General features: G+C 44.8%; 1 protein-coding gene across 1 annotated transcript; it reads right to left on the minus strand.

Moving 5' to 3' along the window:
* Positions 1-630: 630 nt before the first annotated feature.
* On the minus strand, positions 631-16,776 carry POPDC3 (popeye domain containing 3). Its single transcript, XM_066547544.1, has 4 exons — positions 16,664-16,776; positions 5,248-5,987; positions 3,428-3,536; positions 631-2,517 (listed from the first exon to the last, which is right to left on the minus strand). The coding sequence occupies exons 2-4, from the start codon at positions 5,736-5,738 to the stop codon at positions 2,176-2,178; spliced, it is 942 nt and encodes a 313-aa protein (XP_066403641.1). The 5' UTR covers positions 5,739-5,987; positions 16,664-16,776; the 3' UTR covers positions 631-2,175.
* Positions 16,777-21,005: the final 4,229 nt, after the last annotated feature.

The following is a 21,005-nucleotide window of genomic DNA, read 5'->3' on the forward strand; positions in this document are numbered from 1 at the left end:
GAATGATTTGGGGATTATCACATTGCATTCTGGGGTATTTATGTTTGGCTGGTTTTCCTCTCAGAGGAAGCAACATAAACCTAAAAGCAAAACTTGTACAATCTTATCTGCTCTACACTCTAAATGTCCTTCAAACAGGTAGTGTTTCACGTCACTCCTAATAGCTTTTTATACATACAGCATGATTATCCTTCAAGTTTAAGACTGTATCATCATTTTAAGTCCTCCAGAAACAACTCACAAGGTCTGAACTTATATGTACACCCACACATAGAGAAGTACACAGCGGTCATCCTACCAAACAAGCCAGCAATTTTAAAATATTAAAAATATTATCTACTTCCAGACATATCAAGCAGCAATCCATACTCATAAAATAGTAATGCTTCTTACTTTTTGATTACTGGCAGGCATCAGGCAGAGCAGCAAGAAGGTGAGTTAGCAAAGACATTTGGACACTTCTCTTCAAAGGCACAGTGACCCCGAGGGTTGGAACGAGCTCTCTCTTACTGAAGTGCAATCTGAGGCTCCCTTATGTCATTAAACTACCACAGAATTAGGGAGAGAACATCTTTTGAATCAAGAGTTTCATAGGCACAGAAAAGTGACTCTGGAAGCTAAACAAGAATGTATCAGTTAAAAATTGTATTTATTGCTGCAGGTGTTCTAGTCTCTTCCTGACAAACATAGTTAAAAGGAATATTATAAAACAAACTCCAATGGTTTGGCAGTAAATTGATTAACGTTATTTATTGTACATGTCACAAAGGGTGCTGACACTGCAGAACCCCAGGTCCTATAGCATCACATTCCATCAGAAATGCTACACAACCATTTCCCCAAGCTGTATTTGCAGCAGTTACAGCTCTTGTATTTTTCTAATGCCAGCAATGACACTTATGTTTGTTTTCATGTATTACCTCTGAAGGACAGTCAGAGAGAAACCAATTACTCATGGGACACAATTTGTTGTTTTGTTTGGATTTTTAACAATCTTGCTGTGCATTTCAAAATCTTTCATTTCTTTAAGAAACAAACCCAATGCAATCGTTCCTTGGTCTTTTTTTCTGCAACATTTTTCATGTAAATTGAGAGAATGTTCACATGGCATAAAAAAGAACATTATAAACCAGTTGCTTATTTTGAAGACGACTTAATTGTTTTCATTGACTATTCGGACTATATTTCATTGTGACAAAATTTTTTGAGGAAAATACAGGAAAATGAAAACTTAGTTGTTTTCATTGACTATTCTGACTATATTTCACTATGGCAAAATTTTTTGAGGAAAACATAATTACAATGGGCTTGCTTTAAAAAAAAAACCAACACACCAACAACAAAACAAAACAAAACAACACGCCACCACAGAGGCCGCCACAATTGCAATAAGACCTCATACTGTTATGATTTGTTCTACACCAAAACAAAAGAGATGAAGGAGTATCAACAGAAAGTAACCATATTGCACAGACAGTAAAAATGCAGTCGGGTGGGGAGAACCGACAGGGCCGCGCTCACGCAGCCGCTGCTCCCAGGAGTGACTCGGAGGAGGAGGAGGAGGAGGAGGAGGAGGAAGAGCGCAGCTTTGTCCACTGGACTGTGGGCATAGCTGGGAGTTGAATCCTCACGAGAGCATCCCCACGTTCCCCAATTTCTGGTTCAACATTCGAGGTCCTCTGTCTAGCCGACATCTTTTGGTTAGGGTGAGGGGTAAAAGGGGTCTTAGCAGATACTAGATTCTGTTCCTCATGTCTAGTCATCACTTTGATTTGTCAATTTTGTGTTGGCTCGTTGTTTTAGGGGTTTTGGCTAGGTTTGGTGAGGGGCTTCTCCCGTTGCCTGCTGACTCCGAGGTCTCCTCCTCTTCACCGTCTGGGTGCCATCCTCCAGGAAGCAGCAGGGTGCCACCGACAAAAGGGGGAATTCTTAACCATCAACAACAGGTAGTTAATGAAAATGACAGGTGATTACAAAACAAACAGTTAGAACTCCACTCAGGCAGCAACTAGCCCAACCTGTGAACTCTGCAACCTTTTAAAAAATGGGCAGCTTTTCTACTCATAACAGTTAATGGCACTTGTCAGTCAAATTTGGCTTCACCTGCTTTCGTCTCTCTGCTCCCGTTTTCCTCCGGCGGGGCTGTGAGGAGTGGCTGGGGCAGGGTGTCCCTGCCTAGGAGGGAGCGAGGAAGGAGCCGCAGCGGGCGGGCGCGGCGGGCGGGCGGCGGGGGGAGCCCCGCTGCAGGCGGTGCGAGCGCGGCGGCGGCGGCGGCGGCGGCGGCACCGGGGGCGGCTCCGGCAGCGCCACGTGGTAGAAGTTGGGCAGGCGGATGTCGTACCTGAAGCCCTGGCCCACGTGCACCCTGTCGTTCAGCGCGTACAGCTTCTCGGCGATGTCGCTCCCGATCAGAATGGAGAAGAGGCGGGAGATGAAGCGGTGCTTAGCGAACAGCAGGTAGAGCTTCTTTCTCCTCCAGGCCACGTAGCGACAGTCTGTCTCTGCTGTGAGCGTTACCTGGAGAAGAGAGAATTGAACAGCCAGGTGACAAGGTGGTGATGCTGCTGCTGCCCTTGCTCAGAAGGCACCCCCCTCTCCCAGCAGAAACTGTCTACTGCAATTTAGAGCCTTTTAACCGAGCCAGAGAGCTCTGGGAGGTATCTTAGAGGCCGCTTCCAATCTCATTATTCTGTGATTCTGTGTGGGAGGGGTAAGTTATTGTATGCAAAAGACAAATGAGAAAGGTGACTGGCTATGGACTAAGTGATCACATCTAGTTAACCTCAGTGACAATATGCCTGTGCCCATATGGCATGCCTTGTTCAGTGCCACATGGATGCCCTGGTTCAGCCCTGCATTCCCTGCTCCACTCTTGGCAGCCTCAGCTGAAAAGGCAGGTCTAAAGAAAGCTCTCAACAAATGCCATTTGTTCTCGTGACAGCAGACATCAGATCCAACAGGGACAGGAGCCAGCGTGTCAGGCGAGTGACAGCAGCGCAGGGGCACCGCAGCTGACACCGTGTCCTGTGCTGTGACCCGTGCCAAGCTGTGCCAGGCACGTCCTCCCCTGGCTCATCTCCCACTGGGAAACCTCTTCAGCACCAGCTTCTTCCCACCCTGAGGAAACCTGGCTTCTCAGGGCTGAATATCAGCACAGCAGAGAATGCAAACAGAGCCCACCTCCCAGATTAACCTCCCATATTAGCTTTAAGAAAACCCCTGTTTGTTGTAACAAGGCACAAACAGCAAAACCAGTCCAGTGGATAAAGAGGACTTCCCAAACTAATGGGATGCCCCTTGTTTGCATAGTATCCCAAAGGAAACCCACAACTGAACAAATTCATTTCTAAATCAAACAGTGCTTGAACACTTTCCAGTAGCACTAAAAAAAAAAAAGAAAAACAGAAGGAAACCCCTTAACTTTTACCTGGAAAATTCCCTCTTCTGTGGGCCTCAGTGAATCCCATTCAGGAGAGTCCAGAAATTGAAGAGGAAAAATATAATGCAGAAACTCCCCATCAACTGTCACTCTGATCCTACCAAGATAAGATGTGTTAATTTGTTAGCACTACCTGTGCACCAGCAATGACTACCACAAGAATGTGCTGTTTCTACTGTCTGAGGAATTTAAACATAGCTTTGAAAGCATGAAAAAGCAATCAGTGGCCAATTAGAATTCTCCTAATTATATTTTTGAACCCAACTTGCTCAGGCCAGTTGAAAGACAATACAAGACAATCATGCAACTGAAAGGGAAATCTTTCCAGGCCTTTTTCAAACCATTATTCTCTCTGTGGTAGGTGTGTGCAGTGATGCACAAGCTTTGCCTTTAAAAGGCCACCATGCACTGCAGAAGTGAAAGACCAATGCCCATAACAGCATTTATCTGCTTCTCCTGAAAACCATGGGGTTTACTTCTAGTTTTGGCAAATACTCATTTTAGGGAGAACAAAGTGGCAAAAACTGGGAGTGGGAAGCAGGAGTGCCCCATGGCATGTGTTAGGTAGGCCTCTCTCTGTGCTTAACAGGAATTACATGGCCACAGGACTATGTCTGGAGCCAGAAGAACAGCCTGGCATTATGGGATCTCTGTGTGAATGCTGTGGCCTTCTGAAAGTGCCAAAGAAAAACTTCTTTACTTGCTACTTTTTAAATAACAAATAAATAGGAAGGCACACAAGCAGCCCTGCACCACATGGTGAAGGGCAGCAGGAACTCTGGCTGGGCATGTAGAAGGATGGATACCTCTCCTTTGGTAAGACCAAAAGCAACTTCCATGAGGTACTTCCTAGAGAGCTCCCAAGAACTCTGTGAACCAGGGTGTCACTAAGGAAAACTGCCCACAATCCATATTGTTCACTGCAGGTAGTCCTAAATCAGCTGGGTGTCAAGCTGCCCACAGGTTCCATGTGTCCATGCAGCAAAAAGCACCCACCCACCAAGTGTCCCATCAAGGACAGTCCGTGTCCATCACCTCTGGGTGTCCAGCCTACTCTCGGGGTGGTCTGGGACTGCCCCCTGCTTTGCAAACAGTACAAAAGCTGATGTTTCCCTCCAGGACAGCATCAGCAAGGCTGCCAGAAGGCTCTCCAGGAAGCAGGGAGTACAAGCAGGTGGATTTACTGCTTCAGGGTCTAACACAGGCCACAGTATACAGTAACTGTAGACCCAGGTCTACAAGTCTTGATAAGGCTCAGCTACATCCTCTTGTAATGAAAGGGCACTTTTAAGTCTTTTTCTCTTCCTTATTGATACCCTTCTCCCACCCCTTTGAAAGCAATCAAACACAATCTATATCAAAGTCAAGATCTCTATTAAACAGTTTATCTCAGTTTTGTAACTAACTTTTTGTCCCATTTCAGATGATACTAGTAAAGAAAAATAGGACAGATGCTGTGCTCATCAGCTAGGCAGTAGACAGAGAGCAAGCCATAACCTGAACACTGAAAATCCACATTTATTCCCTTAATCTGCCTAACCTGTTAAATGATATGATACAGCAGCCTGAAAAAATTCTTTTCTTTATGCTATTTCAGGTTCTGTGCTCAGTGTTTTTATGCTAGTACTATCCTAGACAAGTGTATTTAACCTATTAATATTTATATTACTTGTATTAATATTTAATCTATTGTACTGAAAAATAAACAAACAATACACAAACCAGGCTTTTTCCTTTTTTTCTTTCATTTTCAATAAGGAGAGGAAAATAAAAATATTTGCAGAGAGCCTGAACAAAGCAATACCAACCTGCCTGACACAAGCAAGGACAGTTTGTCAATAGGTGTTTTGCCCTGCATGGCGTAACAATGCTCCTTCTCCAGGGTAACCACTTCTGCATCACAGCACAAGACAATCTTCCTGTACACAGTCAAGGAAATTCCCAGAGGCTGGAAGAGAGCACTGTAGAGTTCCTGGAATTCCCTGTCAAAGGCAACACTCCGGACTTGGTAGGTAACGTAAACGAACTGGACGAAGCAAATAGCAAACAGTACAAAATTCCAGGAGAATATATCAGCAGCACACACATCCAGCCAAGCCCAAACAGAAGAGCAGAGAAAGCCCAGTCCAAGCAAGCTGAAGACGTAGAGGAGCCCAAAGAATCCACTTCCACCCATGAAGCCCACGACAAAGAAAATACTGGCTAAGTGGTAGATAGATCCCTCTGCCTCTTGCTTCCAGCTGGTACACGTAGGATGTGCATATATCAGACTTTCCCAAAAACTTGCATTTTCTCCCATGGCTGGAATAATTTTTTGATTCAGCTGAATCTTGAAATCTTTTATTTATGAGATACAACTAGTTTTGGTTTTCCTTTGGTTTTCCATTCTTGCAAACTGTGCTTGGTGATCACATAACATCAGGGTCTCTTGGTAGTAAAGCTGCACTTAGGATTTCCAGCAACGAAGCAGCTAATGTTCTCAGCATTGTCTCTCATCAGCTCATGCATTGTTTTGACTTTGGTCATGTCATCTGTAGCTTCCTCTGATCTGGACAAGTGAAGAAGAGATGAATTACTTATAAAATTATTTTCATCAATTAAATTTTATCAAAGTTTTATTGCCTAAACCACAGACTGCATTAAAATCCAATTACCCTTGAAGCTCTGTGATTCCAGGATCAAACTTTAATATTCACTCAGCTGAAGATCATGTTTTCTGTATCTGTGATCTGAGTAGCAACCACTGAACTGCCACTGAATCCAAGTAAAGCTGTGTGTTGCATTCACAGCATCCTGTGACAAGCCTTTGTACAGCCTCACTGCTGACAAGGATTTGTTGGTCCAGACCCTGCTCCCTGAAAGCCTTTTAAATGCCCTGACCAGCTCTTTAACAAGAAGAGACAGTGAACTCTTCTTCCTTGTTCACCTCCTCCATCTCCCTCTGGATTTCTGTTAAATCATTCTCATTAATGGTTGAGCATTCTCTCAACTCTCTGCTCTCTGTTCCTGGGGACAGCAAACTCCATCCCCAAACACCACAACAAGGGAAACCCAAGTGTCACAGGGTCTTTTCTACTCCAAGGATAACAGGCAAAAAACCCTGTCATATATAGGGAAGATGACAAGGCTTAAAGGCATCCTGATACAGATTATGCTATTAGAACAGAAAGTAAGTAGTCCTGCAAAATATGACCCAAGGGACATTTACAAAGCAATTTTACAACATTCAAAGTTCTACATCATAGAATTTCACGCCATGGGCCACATAATTTTATCATTCAACACTCTAAAATGTGAAACATGGTATTCATTTTCATATGGTGATGTATTCCTAAGAGTTTTCAAAGGAAAAAACAACCAAGAAGCATGAAAGAAACTCCAAGATAAATCTAAAAACAAAAAATCAAAACCAGCTTTCCATATCTGTCTTTTAAAATAAAAATACATACCTCAATGTGAGATTATACATGGTAGAAAGTGCAAAACCAGAATATATTAGTTGTGTAATCTGTATTGAAACCTTCCAAAGCCTTACTGTCTGGTTCTTTTCCTGGTAGAATGGCAAGGAAACTAAGAACTATCTTGTTATCAAAATTATCAGATTCTCTAGAATATCAAAGTAGTTTGTTTTTTTTCCCTCACAAGAGCCACAGAAGTCAATACTCTAAAAGCACTGCTGTTGCAGTGAGGCATCCAACATCATTCATCAGTGCTTTCAGTGGTGCTTCTTTTACAGTGACAGGTCTAAGAAATTAATAAAGAAAATCTGTATCGTATTTCCTGGCCACCACAGCATTACTTCTTTGAATTTTATTCAAACCCCAACATTAATTCTATGATTGAATAACACTGGTGCCAAACAAAGACATAAAATCCCACACAACTGAGCAGCAGAGCTCAGAAGAACAAGTTAGGAGGAGACTCTCCCTCTCTGGGAGTGGTGATAGGAAAGTCACTGGCCCATAAAAGTACCACAGCTAAAGAGCACAGAATCTCTCCAAATTACAATGCTCAAAATCCTCCTGCAGCCTAAGAACCAGCATTACAAGAATAAGGTAATTTACAACTAAAACCTTTGCATTTGTTTCTTTACCCAAATACCCTCCTCAGGATTCCCCTCAGATGTAGGATTTATCCCTTGGAGACTGGGAGATGGAAGCTGCATCACTTATAAAAAAGTTACCTGGGTATGGTAAGGTCATGAGGAATTTTAAGTGGTGCTTCTGTGATCAAGGGGTAAGATTTTTGAGTCAAAAGAAAAAAAACTGGAGCATGCAGTTCCCAGACCTTGTGTTCTGAATACACTCAGCATTTCCATTAAACAGTCAGAAAGCAGTGGCAGAAGTTTTTTGTTTGACTGATTGTTTGTTTAAAACAGAATCACTGATAATAGTAATTTTGGATTATTGCTAATACTTCTACTCTCCTGCCAACATTTTGCTCTAAGCAGTTTTACTGAAGACCCTAATTTCTAAAAGAAAACAGTAAAAATCAGTGTTTTGAAGGGAACCATGACTGAGGAGATACACTGGAAACTGCATGTATGCCACAAACAAAACCACGGTGGAGCAGTAATTTGCTTTACATTACCAACATCTTTTCATCATGTAATGTCACATATTACAATAATTTGACACAACACAGTAGTAATTTCACAGAATGTATGCACAATTCTTAATTCACTTAATTTTTAAAATTCAAAAATTCGCACAATTTTTAATACACTTATTGCTTTCTCAGTCTGCCCACACTACAGCTCACAGCATTTCTGTGAAGCATTTATTCATGACAAGATGGGCCAAAATAACTTGGAAAGAACAGTGTACCACTAGGACATGGATATAGGCTCATCACACATAAAAACAAAGTCCTGAGAAAACTGTTCTGCATTTGCTCCTTTTCAGAATTGGACCTATCTTCCAAAACCACTGTGTGGAAAATTCCCACTTATTCAATTAGTTCTACACAATGAGAACTTTTACTGTGCTGCAGCATCTCCCAGACTGGAGAGGGCCTCTCTCCTTCCAGGCAAGAGGAAGGGCAAAGGAGGGAGGCCAGTGCTAGTCCAGAGCACAGCCTTACCAACACAACCCTTTCCTGAGCTACACAAGGTGTGCAGGAAAAGCCAAACCCTCTGGAAATACTGACAAAACCCACTCCTAAATGGGACTCATTTCTCAGAGCTATGGTGAAGAGCAGGCATGCTTGCAGGCAGAAAGAGATGATGCAGCTCTTCTCAAATAAGAAATTATTCTAATGTTTGGGAGCTCAAAATCATTGGCAGTTGTAAATAGAGCAGGGACAATAACAGATATAAAGTTTAGTAAAATTTCCAGTTTTGAAGGGTATTTAGTGCTAGATGAGGCCTTTCACATTTTTCTTTATAGTTCCTGCAAGTCCAAAATTTAAACTCTTAAAGGTTTCAGAACAGACAGGCTAATTAAGCCATTCATCTACTGCAAGTGAGGTTGTGGGGGAGAAAAATCCCCCAAACCAAAAAACCCAAGCAGCTGTGATACCAACTGAGTCATCCTCCACAGCAGATAATAGCACCATTTGTAAACACCTGGAGGGGACACCGTCCTGTCACCGAGGTGCTTTGGCCTTCTGCTTTGTTGGATGTCCTGCTTCGATTGCCCTGGCTGTGCTGAACAGCTCTTGCTACAAATTCATCTGATGGTGATGATCCAGCAAGCAGGAAAGTGCATTTAAAACACGTGCCTTGGCTGCTAAAGCTGAAGAACTGTGTCATCCCAAGCAAACACTGAGCACTCTCTGCTCCATGCCCTGCCCATGGAGAAGGAGCAGCATGCACAGCGCACTCCCTGCCGTGGGGCTGCCACAATCACAGTGACACACATTGACATCTGCAGGCTGCCAGAACCCGAGCTTCATGCACCATGAGTCCTCCCAGCTTGGGAAGGAGATGTGCCCTGCCAACACAGCCTGAATTACTGACATGCTTCAGCGTGTCCTGCCCCACCACATCCCACCTTCTCCAGCAGGAGCAGATGAAGTGATGCGAAAAATCAGCGCAGGCTAGAGATGTGAGCAATATACACTGGCACGGACTTCTTTAAAACAAGCAGCAGTGCTGAGAGGACTTTGTTGCCATCAGAAAGTGTTGAAATCACAGAGTTTGCTGGAGTTTCAAAGCAGAAAATGAAGTATTTCACTCATATGCTACCAAATAAATACCTGCTGGCAACTTAAAATTTCATATCAACAGTACACTGAACCAGTCAAAACAGAAAGAATTTGCATTGTACAAATGCACATTACAACCTTCCCCCTCCTCAAATGGGTGTTTCCCCCTACACTGCAGTGTTCACACAAAGAATTACCTATTATGTACCTTTTTAATTTGCTTGAGAACGATGTACTTTACCCCATTTTTGTCACTGATGATTCAAATTCAACTCTGAGAAGCTCTGAGTGTTAGTTACTGTGTCTGGATCACAATAATTCCTGCAAAAAAGAAACCCTAAAAGCCCTGAGGCCACCAGCAGTTCTCTCACTGGTCTTTTTTAATTAAGTCAAAAGTAAAGCTATTCAGAGTTTGAATAGTCCATTCTTCAGTTGCCTTATGCCAAGTGAAAGAAAGCCCTCAGCACTTTCACACTGTACATGTGGACAGGCCATAGAGCTGTACATTCTAATCATGTAATCAGCCTGGGTGAATTGTTTGCTACAGGTTTGGAAGCAAAAGGAAAGATTTTCCTTTACAGCATATGCACTTCTTAGCACAAAATGAGATAATGATGGATTTAGCACACTAGAGTGTGTATGTTTATATGAGCTAGGAGTCATAGCCTGGCTCGACACTCCAGCAAGTCCACCAGGGGCAAGGCAGTCCCTCCAGCCAGGGAGGGTCCTCCTGGCCTAGACACCCCCACTTCCACAGGGATGAGCTCCAGGCACCCTCTCTAGGCTCACAAATTACATCTGGTCTAACATCATTTAGATTATAAAAAGAAACTGCTCCTTAATTTCATCAAGTAGTTTCACATGCAGTGTAAAGGCATATGGCAGTTGAGATACCCCTTCCTTCCACTGCCCCTATATCCCTGGAATCCCCTCTGTGGCTCCTACTGACACCTGTCACTCCCAATCCCTGTTTATGCTGCATACTTTTCCCAAGCTACTTTCCTTCTGCAGTGGGGCTAGACACCCCAGGGACCAAGGGAGCCAAACTCTGATTGCTTTGCAGCACCTGACTGGGGGCACAGAGGAGCTCTGCACCTACAGAGAGCTATGGCTGCGTGCCTCCAGGCAAGCATGGGCAGGTACACCAGCTATTTTCAGTGATCAGCTGTCCCTGGACACACTTCAGGCTGAGAACGTGCATGCAGCAATAAGGGCAGCCACTAACAACACAAGCTACATTACCTTAAACTTCTTGAGACTGTATCCTAGAGAAAGCTGTCATACAATACTGGAAAACACAAGGTTTCACCAACAAAATGCAGCCTGCAGGAAGGTGGAAGGAAGGTGAGGAAGAAAAGGACTGACCAATCTAAAAAACAATGGTATCAAGATAATCAGTCACTACAAAAGTCACTAGATATATTCAGCTTTCAAAGACACACAAGCATACATAGCAAAGGTAATTAATTAGTAGGATGGCCCTAAAGATTTCCTTTGCTAGGAATTAAAGAAGTTAAAATGCTGTCTGGTCCCTAAAATAAGTCTGGGTATACTATTATTAAAAAAAAATATTTACTACGATTATATTTTTTATGCTACAGGAAATCACATTAGATTATTGCAACAGTGTCTCCTTGACTTTTGAATTAAACTTGAATTACTTGATATAAAAAAGTTGTATATACCTAGAAAGTTTTGGAGCTGGTCTTCCCAGAGAAATCCAGAAGCCTATCTCAGATACCAACTAAGAGCTACTTTAGACAACAGAGAACACTGAAGACAGGTATAGCTCTGAAATTATTCCTCCTGTAGACATTGCAGGTGAAATCTTTATCTGTGTGGAGCCAGCATCCCTTCCTGTGAATGGTTTTCAAATAAATGGATGTGAATGCTTTACCCTGGAGCCTGTCTGCAACCTCAGCAACCAAGCCTCAGGACCCCACTCCCTGGGTGAGCATCCTCATGAGTAAGAGCCTGAAAGAGAGATGTGGGACTCAAGGAGGCTCTTCAAGATGCAGTTTATTCCATCCAAGAGGTTACAGCAGTCCAGGGTCATGGGTGACAGAGCCTGTGCCTACAGCTGTCAGCTCCAGCTGCAGGCAGGCCTGGAGACCCTTAGTTTAGGCTACAAATGCATTATATACTTTTCTTTGCTGAGCATCTGAATACAGAAGAACCAATCTATACCTTAACTTTTATCTATAGCCTATCATAACTACTAGATTGCCATATTCATGTTACTATTCTCCAATCACTAAAAGTTAGCACTTAGTGAGTTTAGCTAGAAGTTGTTTTTCAGTTTTCTTGCAGTGGAAAATTTTGAGACCTTTTTTCTACTTGCAACATCAGGAGGCTTGTTTGCCTGTGCTCTCTGCTTGGTAAAAAATTATTCTGTTTGAGGTGGGTTTATCCTTTGCTCTAAGTCATAAAAACCCCTTCTAACTAACATGCCCTTTGCCTCCTTGGTTATCCAGTAAGACTGGCTCAGCAATTCTTTTCTTCTATATCAAAACTTGCTTTCATTTCTATTCCTTCTTCAGATTCTACATTCAAAAAACTTTCTGCCAAGCATACATATCTGTGGGACTTTCTTGTCAAACTTTCATCCTTCCCAACACTCATGGCAGAGTGAAGAGGGACTGCAGGGCAGTTCTGTGTCCCTCCTGCACAACATCACAGCTGCAACAAGAAGGGCAGCAAGTGACCTACCCACAGTCAAAATGAGTCACTGGAGCAGGCTCAAGGGAGGAGAGAAGATGGATTAGCACTCCCTGGCTGAGGCAGGCATCCCGTGTCCCGTTTATGTCCCATCACTGCCTCACCCACTGGATCAGGGCTCTGACAGAGGCTGTCACATGGAAGGTGAAGTGCCTCAGGCCTTAGCAGTCAGACCACACTCTGCCCAGTCCTTCCAGGCTGCCTGGGCTGCAATTCCCAAACTGGACCCACCACGCTGAGATCATTCCTGTGATGTGATAGCCCTCCAGACAACAATCCTTCCTTCTGGGAATGCTCAGAGCAGCAAAACAGGCAGCTGGGGCATGTGCAGCCAGCAGTGGTGCTTCACCGCCTTCAGGGCAGCTCTGAGACACAACCAGCAGCCAAGCAGGACTTCCCAGGTCTCAGAATCTCTGCTGCTCACAGTGACTCTGAGATACCTACAAGCCTCTTTTTCCCAGCCTGGCAGTCGAAGAAGGAGTCAGGATTCTTCTGTTCTCGTTCTCAAGGTTGTTTATTATTTCTTATCTATAACATTATTTCTCTGACCCACTGCAGGTCTGTCTGGCAGGCCAGGTTGAGGCACGCTGCCTGTCCTTGGGGCAGTGTTATCTTTTTATACTAAAAACTATGTCTACACTATTTACAATAACCTTCCAATATCTATCCCCTCTGTTAGACAGTGAGTTTCTACTCTAAACCAATCTAAAAATGCCAACATCACCCAGAAGATGGAAGAAGAAGTAAAAAGGACAAGGCACACCCAAATTCTTCCATCTTGGGACCCCAAGCCCCCATTCTAAAAACCTCAAAATTGATTTTTCACCCCGTGACAAACTAACTATTATTCTACTTAAATTTTCTTGACTTGTAATTCTTCATATAAAGGTTGGTAATTGTTTTTTCCAAGGGCTAAATCAAAGGCACAGGGGTCTTGGGCTCTGTGCCAAGGTCTCTGAGCCCCCCGGGCTGGGGCTCAAGCCCTCCAGGGCAGCCAGAGGAATTTCCTGGGTTCCGACACCCAGGGCCAAAGCCCTGCTCTGGTCAGGCAGAATTTAGGCTACCATGCTTAAGGTTGTTCAACCAAGCAGCCCCTTCAGCCAGCTGCTGCCCAGCCCTGGAGACACCCCAATGCCAGCTCTACACTGAGGTCAACACTCCACACAAAGACCCCACCAAATGGCACCAGGCCAGTGACTGCTTGTCCTCCTCACCAAGCTGGGCCTGTCTCCCATCTCCCTGCTGCAGCAGATGCAGAGCTGCTGTCTCCAAAGCACAGCTCTTCAACAGGAGATGTTTAATGGGACTTTCCAGTCACTGAGCTTGTTTGGGTGCAGCTGGGAAAGCCTGATTCTGCCTACAATTTGCTTCAAATCCTACTAATCATTCTAGGAAGTGGAAAAAAGCTGGGCAGGGGGAGGCCTTGAGAGAAGACGAAACCCCACAATAATAGAGAAAGAACAGCTTGAGGCTCATTAGGAGCACTGCATACAGTGAAGCTGGTATTATTTAATCTTTAATTATTTAAAGACCAGCTAACTATACACAACTTCCAGTACTTCAACAATTCCTCATTTATCACTGTAAAATACACAATGCAACCCTCTGTGGTTCAAAAGCTAATGTTGAAGATGCTGTCTATTTTATCATCTAGACAGTAGCTGAAATGAAAAAAATACGTATTTCTTTCAGTTTGAATCAGAATTAATGAACCATAAGTAGATGTGGTATTCCCACCAAATTAAGAAGTATAATCCACTCTCTCACTTTTTAAAGTTCTTTTGCTCCTAGAAACATGAATACAGAATGGTAGTCAGACATTTTTTTTAAGATCAACAGCACTTGAATAAATTTGAGCAAGGCTCTTGAATATTGAATGGCATTACCAAAAAACAATTGAGGTTGTCTGTTTTCTTGTGTTTTAGAATAAAGCACGAAAGAAAGTACAAGTTCAAGCTTCTCTCCAGTTCAACTTTTAAATTAATAGTGGAGAGAGCAGCCACAAAGCACATTTCACAAGTGCTTTAAAAGTGGGTTAATGAACTGCAGCTGAACTCTGTGGAATTCCACTCAAATGAGTTTGTGTGGTGCACTAGTGCCTTTCACTGGGAATGTATTCCCATGAAACCAACCCTCTGACATGAACTTCATTTCCCAAAGAAGAGGCTTGGTTCACCACACCATACCTGCACGTACAACTGGCTTACAGAGATGTGCCATGAGCCACGAGCCCAAACACATAAACACAGGGTGTCTGTCATCATCTGGAGACTCTGACCAGAGCTCTTCTTTGCAAAGTAGGGGAACACACTCAAAGGACAAAATAAAATCTCCTCTCTGAAGAACCCACGCACTTAATAAAAAGATCAAAGGTAGCTTCAGTTAATGCTTTTCTTGAATCCTTAATAAACTATCTGTTCTCAACTTGTGTCATAAGAGCTTTAAGATATCTGTGAAGGCCAAGTTTGTGTCAGGAACCACAACTGGCCACAGTTACCATTTTCTTCTGTTTCACTAGAAGACTTGCAGTGTACTTACTATTTTGCATTTCTTTAAACCTTGACATTTTAAGCTACTTTATTATTTGGCACCACACAGAACTTTGTGGAAAGCCTGTACAGGACCATTTTTGCAGAAGTGGAAACAATCCCTTGTTTTGCTGTGGTCAATGAAAACTTTTAAACTTGTATGTGTACAATCATATTCCCATCAAACAACAAAGTTAGCAAGAAGCCCTAGTTCTGGAACTTGGGTTTCATCAATGACATTTCTGTAACACTATCAGGTAGTCTGTGATTCAGTATTACAAGAGATCTGCTATATAAAATATTTGCCCATAAAGTGATTGACCGTCTAAAGGTACACAAAGATTTATAGAACAGATGAAGAAAATGTGATAAAATATTAGAGTTTGGAAGAATATGTTTGGCAAAAACAAATTGTAGTTTGGGGAAAGAAAGTTCTTTGTGTTGCTCATTCTATCTTCAGAAAGAGCAACTGCAAATGCGATTTCAGGGTTCATCTGCTCTTACCATTATTTGATGGAGAGAGAGAAGAATCAAAATAACGCCAGCCTACGAGGCAAACCCCCAGCCGCAGGAAGAAATCCCCGGATCCCGAGGTGGTTTTGTGGCAAGTAGAGATACTCCCCGAGCCAGCTCTTCTGTCAATGAGCGGCAGCACCCGGGCAGAATCAGAAACCCCGCTGTCCTACGGGACAGACCCTGACCTCAGACACACAGCGGAGGGTCCCGCTCCACACCGAGCCCTGGCGAGGAGCAGCGCTGGGCAGCGTGCCGCGCTCCGCTCCGCAGGGGACACAGCTCTCCAACTTCCAGCCAGGGCTGGCTCGGGAGCTCCGGTTACCCCCGCCGGGCACGCAGGGAGGGAGGGCTTCCCTCCCGGGACAGTGACCCCCGGTAACCCTGCTCAGGACGCCGCCGAATCCCCGGGGCGGGCAGCCCTCCCGGCACCGCCGCTCCGCCGCCGTCCCTGCCCCGGCGCGGCCGTCCCGGAGCGCGGCGGTGCCGGAGGCGCGTCCCCGGCCCGGCTCGGCCCCGGGCAGCGCGGGCGGCGCTCCGAGCGCTGCCGGGCTGGACAGCGCCGGCGGGGGGCGGGCGGAGGCAGCGCCGAGGCTTCTGCCCGCCCCGGCTCGGTCCGGCTCGGCCCCCGCCCTGCCCGCGCCCCTTACCTGCCCCGCGCCCCGGAAAAGTTTCCGGACAGCCCGGACGGGACGGGCTCGGGCTGCCGCTGGTCGCCGCCGGCGGCCCCGAGTCCCGCGGCGGGCACGGAGCCGCGGCTGTGACTAAAATAGGCAGAGGAGCCGCGGGAGCTGCGGGCGGCGCCAGCGGGGCCGGCACCGAGCGGCCGCAGCGCGCAGGCGCCTCCGCCGGGCCCGGGGCTGAGGGCGCGGGGCAGCCCCGGGAGATCCCCGGGAGAGCACTGGGAGAGCCTCGGGAGAGCTCCGGGAGAGCCTCGGGAGAGCTCCGGGAGAGCCTCGGGAGAGCCCCAGGGAGCGGGGCCAGGCCGGGGAGCGCGGCCGCCGCCTCAGGAGAGGGTGTGCGGGACGGGCGGCAGCTGCCGCCGCCGCGGCTGCCCCGGCCCGGCCCCGCTCCCCGGGGCTCCCGCGCCGCCGATGGCACCGAAGCCGTCGGGGCGGGTACGGGAGAGACCGGGGCAGCCGGAGGCGGGGAGCCCTCGGGGACGGCAGAACCCTGAACCTGGGCACCCTAAAACCCGCTGCGGGCGCAGCCCAGGTGCCGGGATGGACGGGCAGGAAAACCTGTCTGGGATTAAACTGTCTGCAACTGGGGTTTGGAATAAAGGAAATTAGAATTCTCTTCTCTTTCACCTACTCACCCCAGCAAGGTGTTTCTTCAGAAGGGAGAAGGACGCCTTCAGGGTCGCCTTCATCACCAGGCTGGCGCACCGTTCATGCCCGGTTTTCATTTACTTCGTTTCGGAGGAAGCAAATGCCTCCCCAGGACCACAGAGGTGTCACCGCATGAACCTTTCAGTGAGCTAGCTACGCGCTTGTTCTGGTCACTACTTTGTGTCTCGGGGAGAGAGAGTTTATTGACGGGGGAGGAGGAGGAGGCAGATTTACAAGTTGTTAAGACAGAAAAACCCACAGCCTATTAAATGCGCAATTCCTGTTACTACAGGAGCTATTTGTCAGGAACTGGAGCATAAGCAATAACATGTTCTGCGTAGCAGGAGTGGAGAAGCCCGGGTGTGTGGCCAGCTCTGAGGTCCCAGGGCAGGCTGGCACGCTCGTCCTGCAGCAGGGTGAACTAGGGCAGGGCACTGCGGGCACCTTCTCCAGAAGTTAAAGGACAGAGCAACCTGTCCTGCTCTAGGTAAAGGGATCAACACTTCTGAGAACTTGCTTTCCCAAAGGTTTTTATTTTTTTATTTTCAAAGATTTTTTAGCTCCATGTTTGCCAGGGAAGAAGATACATACATTTTGGAATAATTGAGTCTCTTAAAACTTGAGAAAGCAACGAGCCAGAGCACTTTAAGCTATCCCGAGTTACATATTCAAATCTTCATTATCTATCTGATAGAAGAACTTATTTTTCTATTTATTATTTTTGAGGAAAAAAACTATTTTTATATATCTATTAGAGTATGTATTAAGGTTCTTGTAGTTAATGAAACATTTAAAGGGGTTTGCAGTGTAGCTCCAATACTTACCTTCCAGGCATGCTTTTTCACAACTAGTTTATGCTATTTCACAACTAGTTTAATTTTAGCAGTATAAGTTGAGAGACTTCTATACTGGCAAAACTGAGGCAATACTGATTCGTTTTTTTCCCCCTTTTTGTTCTTTATATTTGGGTGGAGTTGAAAGCAATTATTTAGATTTATACCCAGTTGCATTAGGCATAAATTTGATCATTATATTTACTCTTCACTGGAATGCTAACAAAGAGATGAGAAAATACACAATAAAAGAAGAATCCTAAAGTGTTTTATTCGAGCTATGTATCTACTGAGATTACATTATTCCAATAAACCACTGTTACATCAATTAAATTATGTTCCCTCTAATGACCATAAAAGAAGTAAGGAAATACTGATGGCATATCTGTAAGGTACTTTTTGAGTTGTACTTAGTTGGAAGCAATGGCCATCGTAATCTTCCACAGATACACAGATCACCAAGGAACAAGAACCACTGTCATATTTTTGATTTTAAATCAGTCAAGTCCATGTCAATATTATCTAGTGCTGTAAGACTGAGACTACAAATGACCTTCTCAATCTAGCCTTGGAAATCAAACCTGGATGAGAGACCCAAGGAAAGCAATAATAAGATGGCAAAGCCACCATGTGGTACAAAGGGACTGGCTCTGCCCAGTGTGCTTTGAACCAACCACTTGAGTCACCAGACTACACTGATATATTTTAAACTGCTGGCTGTACTTATATAAAAAGTCTATTTCTAAAAGGTCAGATAATCTGGTAAGTGTAATGCCAAATTATAACCAGTATTATTCTTTGTAGCAGTATGGCAAGATATAAAGGTCATACTTAGAGGCAGACTTACAAAGGAGCCTGTGGAAAGGCTCAGAAATCCAATATTGGACTCGAGAAGCTGTAGGAGACTTTGTGGTCCTGGATCAAGAGAGAGGCTCAGCTCTGGCAAATGCTCTGCACAGAGGGTGGGAAGGCAGCTGGCCAAGGGGCCTCAGGGGCCAGCTGGGAAGGCATAGCAGAAAGGACAAGATTACTTCCAGTGGTGCTGGGCAGGAACCTGAACACTTGCACAGGCATCTTTGGGCCAGTCCCACTGCTTAGGCACGAGACTGGGCATGGTGAGCTTCTGACAGTTGGTAAATCCCTCTTCTCACACCTGCTATGGGATTTTTGGACCTTAGACACACCTGTACCTGGACATGATTCACCCTATGAGAAGCCTGGCAGCTCTATAAAACATGCAGAAAGCCTTGCTGTTTGTTGGCTTCTCTGCTGCCCTGTCTCCAGATGCCTCTTGTACTGTTGCTGCAGCCAAGGCAGGATTGCCCGAGCAGGCATCCAAAAGTGCCCGCTTAGAGCTGGTGCCAGACCTTCCCTTGGGTGTGCTGGCAACTTCCCCCAGAGAGAGGGAAAAGAAATTTCAGTGTGTGATTTCACTGTCTAGAAAACAGGCCCATCTATTTCCTCAGCAAGTGCTTAAGGAGGGTCTGACTTACAGCATCAGATGGCTGCCTTCTGCATTATCTCTGAAGTAAAGTAATGGTGTTCCCTACATCATGCTGTCCTCCAAGAGGAGAAGTTATCAATAACTGTTTAATGGGAAGATTTTTTCTATTTTCTTAGACTTTTTAAATGTTTAATACATCTCTACTGCATTTTTCTTTCCCTGCATTGTCCTTGGTCAATAAAAATAAGTTATGGAGCATGGGGACATGGTAGCAGGTAGCATGATGAATTACCTCTTTAAGAAGGGATGTTCTTTTCCACTATGGATGTAATGTTCTTCCCAGGTAGTCATAAGAGGGCTCTTCTGTAGGAGCTCTTAGTCATTTTGGAAAGAGAATTAAATTTTCTGTGTACTTTGAAAAGGTTTTAGCAGACTTATGTATAGCTAAGTTCTCATGAAACTTCTCCCTTTATTTGTGAGTAATGAAGTAAATAGAATCAGGTTTGCATTTTTATAGTGAACTGATTTTTGTTGCTAACTCTTACAAGCAAAACATCATCAAGTTGTGTCATAACACAACGTAATACTGTAATTCCAATCATACCCAGCCTGCAGAACTAAGCAAAATTCAAACTGGAAACCTTTTTAAAAATGTCATTCAACTAATAGCATTCCCTGCCAGGTAAAGATAAAAAAGTTTTAATTTACAGTTTAAATGTAGGGAAAAGGTGCCTTTGTTTTTAACACATCAGTAAAATAAAATGCTAAATAGCACATTTAAGTTTTTATCTTTCCACATGTAAAGGCTCTCGGATAATAGACTTGGAATTGAGTATCTCTGTACCGTCGCCTTAAGTGTGGAGTTAAGGTGGAGAGCCTGAGCTGCTCCTTCACCCAGTTTTCCATAAGGAAGAGTCTGGGAGACATAGCTCACTGTCCAAGTGGCCTCATGCCTTGAAGCAGCCTGACCACAGAGATTTCTCCTTCTGGAAACTGGCTCATCCCATCCTGAGCTCATTTCAAACACTATTATCTGTAAGTACCCAGTGTAGGATTTGGCTGTAACAAAAATACACAAATCCCAGTCAGTGGCTGCTGCTGGAGGTGTTTAAATTCACTTAGTGAGTACTTTTTTTGTGTTTAGCTTTGTAGATGGCCTTCTCTGGTTTCTGTGTGTGGCCAGAGTCCCTCTTCTCAGGGCACTTTCCACAGCCCTTGCTGGGCTGGACCATGGCAGAACCAGGGTTTGGCTCAGAGCCACCTGCTCTTGCCCTCAAAAATTAGAGCCCTGCAAAAATTTCATTTGATGTCAAATGCAGGAACAAGAGAAGGCTCTAAGAATTCTCTGGGACAAAAGGGTGCAAAAACCGGGGATGTGTTAAAAGCCCAGTGTTCAGAGCACTCAGTGTGGGAAAGACCTGCATTTTTTCAAGATTGTCTCCACTTTGTGGCTAATATAGTTTAATGCCAAGTTACAGAATCAAATCAGGAATCTAGCACTAAAGCTGGACTGTGTGCCAAAGCCACTGCCCCATGGCATCCCTGCCTCAACCAGATGCATCCCACAGACCCTGGGATGTCCAGGTTAGGGTTAGGCTGTGCAGAAGCTGGCAAATAGGGCACACTAAGTGCTTATATGACAAAAAAGGGATTTAGATTTGAATTGTTCTAGACCTCCAGCTGCTTGGATGGGTGCTTTAACCATGAGTCTCTTGGGGATGTGGCTGAATCATGGTTCTGTGAGAGGAGCTGCTTCACTGGGCTGATGTTTGTTGGCATCGCTGCAGAGCTGCAGTTTGGTTCATCCCCCGAGTAAGGGGTCTGCTCAGGAGTGAGAATGTAAAGTTAAAAATACACAGTGTAAACCTAAAAGCTGTTCAAAGCATTATGTAACTGTGGAAGATATCAACTGTGAAAGTGAAAAAGTTGTATTATAGTCAGGCAAATAAAGCAGGTACTTTCTATCACAAATGTTTAAAGACTTCAGGAGTGGAGATTATTTCTGTTTCTGATACTGTCTTGCTGAAGTTCTGAGCTGTCATCAACCTCCTA

Source organism: Molothrus aeneus, chromosome 3, assembly GCF_037042795.1.
Source record: "Molothrus aeneus isolate 106 chromosome 3, BPBGC_Maene_1.0, whole genome shotgun sequence".
Taxonomy (NCBI): domain Eukaryota; kingdom Metazoa; phylum Chordata; class Aves; order Passeriformes; family Icteridae; genus Molothrus; species Molothrus aeneus.

Excerpts from the sequence above, each read along its gene's own strand:
- POPDC3 (XM_066547544.1), bottom strand. The coding sequence starts at position 5,738 with ATGGGAGAAAATGCAAGTTTTTGGGAAAGTCTGATATATGCACATCCT. Across the intron at positions 3,537-5,247 it reads TCCTTGCTTGTGTCAGGCAG|GATCAGAGTGACAGTTGATG; the intron begins GTTGGTATTGCT and ends TTATCTTGGTAG. Across the intron at positions 2,518-3,427 it reads CAGAAGAGGGAATTTTCCAG|GTAACGCTCACAGCAGAGAC; the intron begins GTAAAAGTTAAG and ends TCTCTTCTCCAG.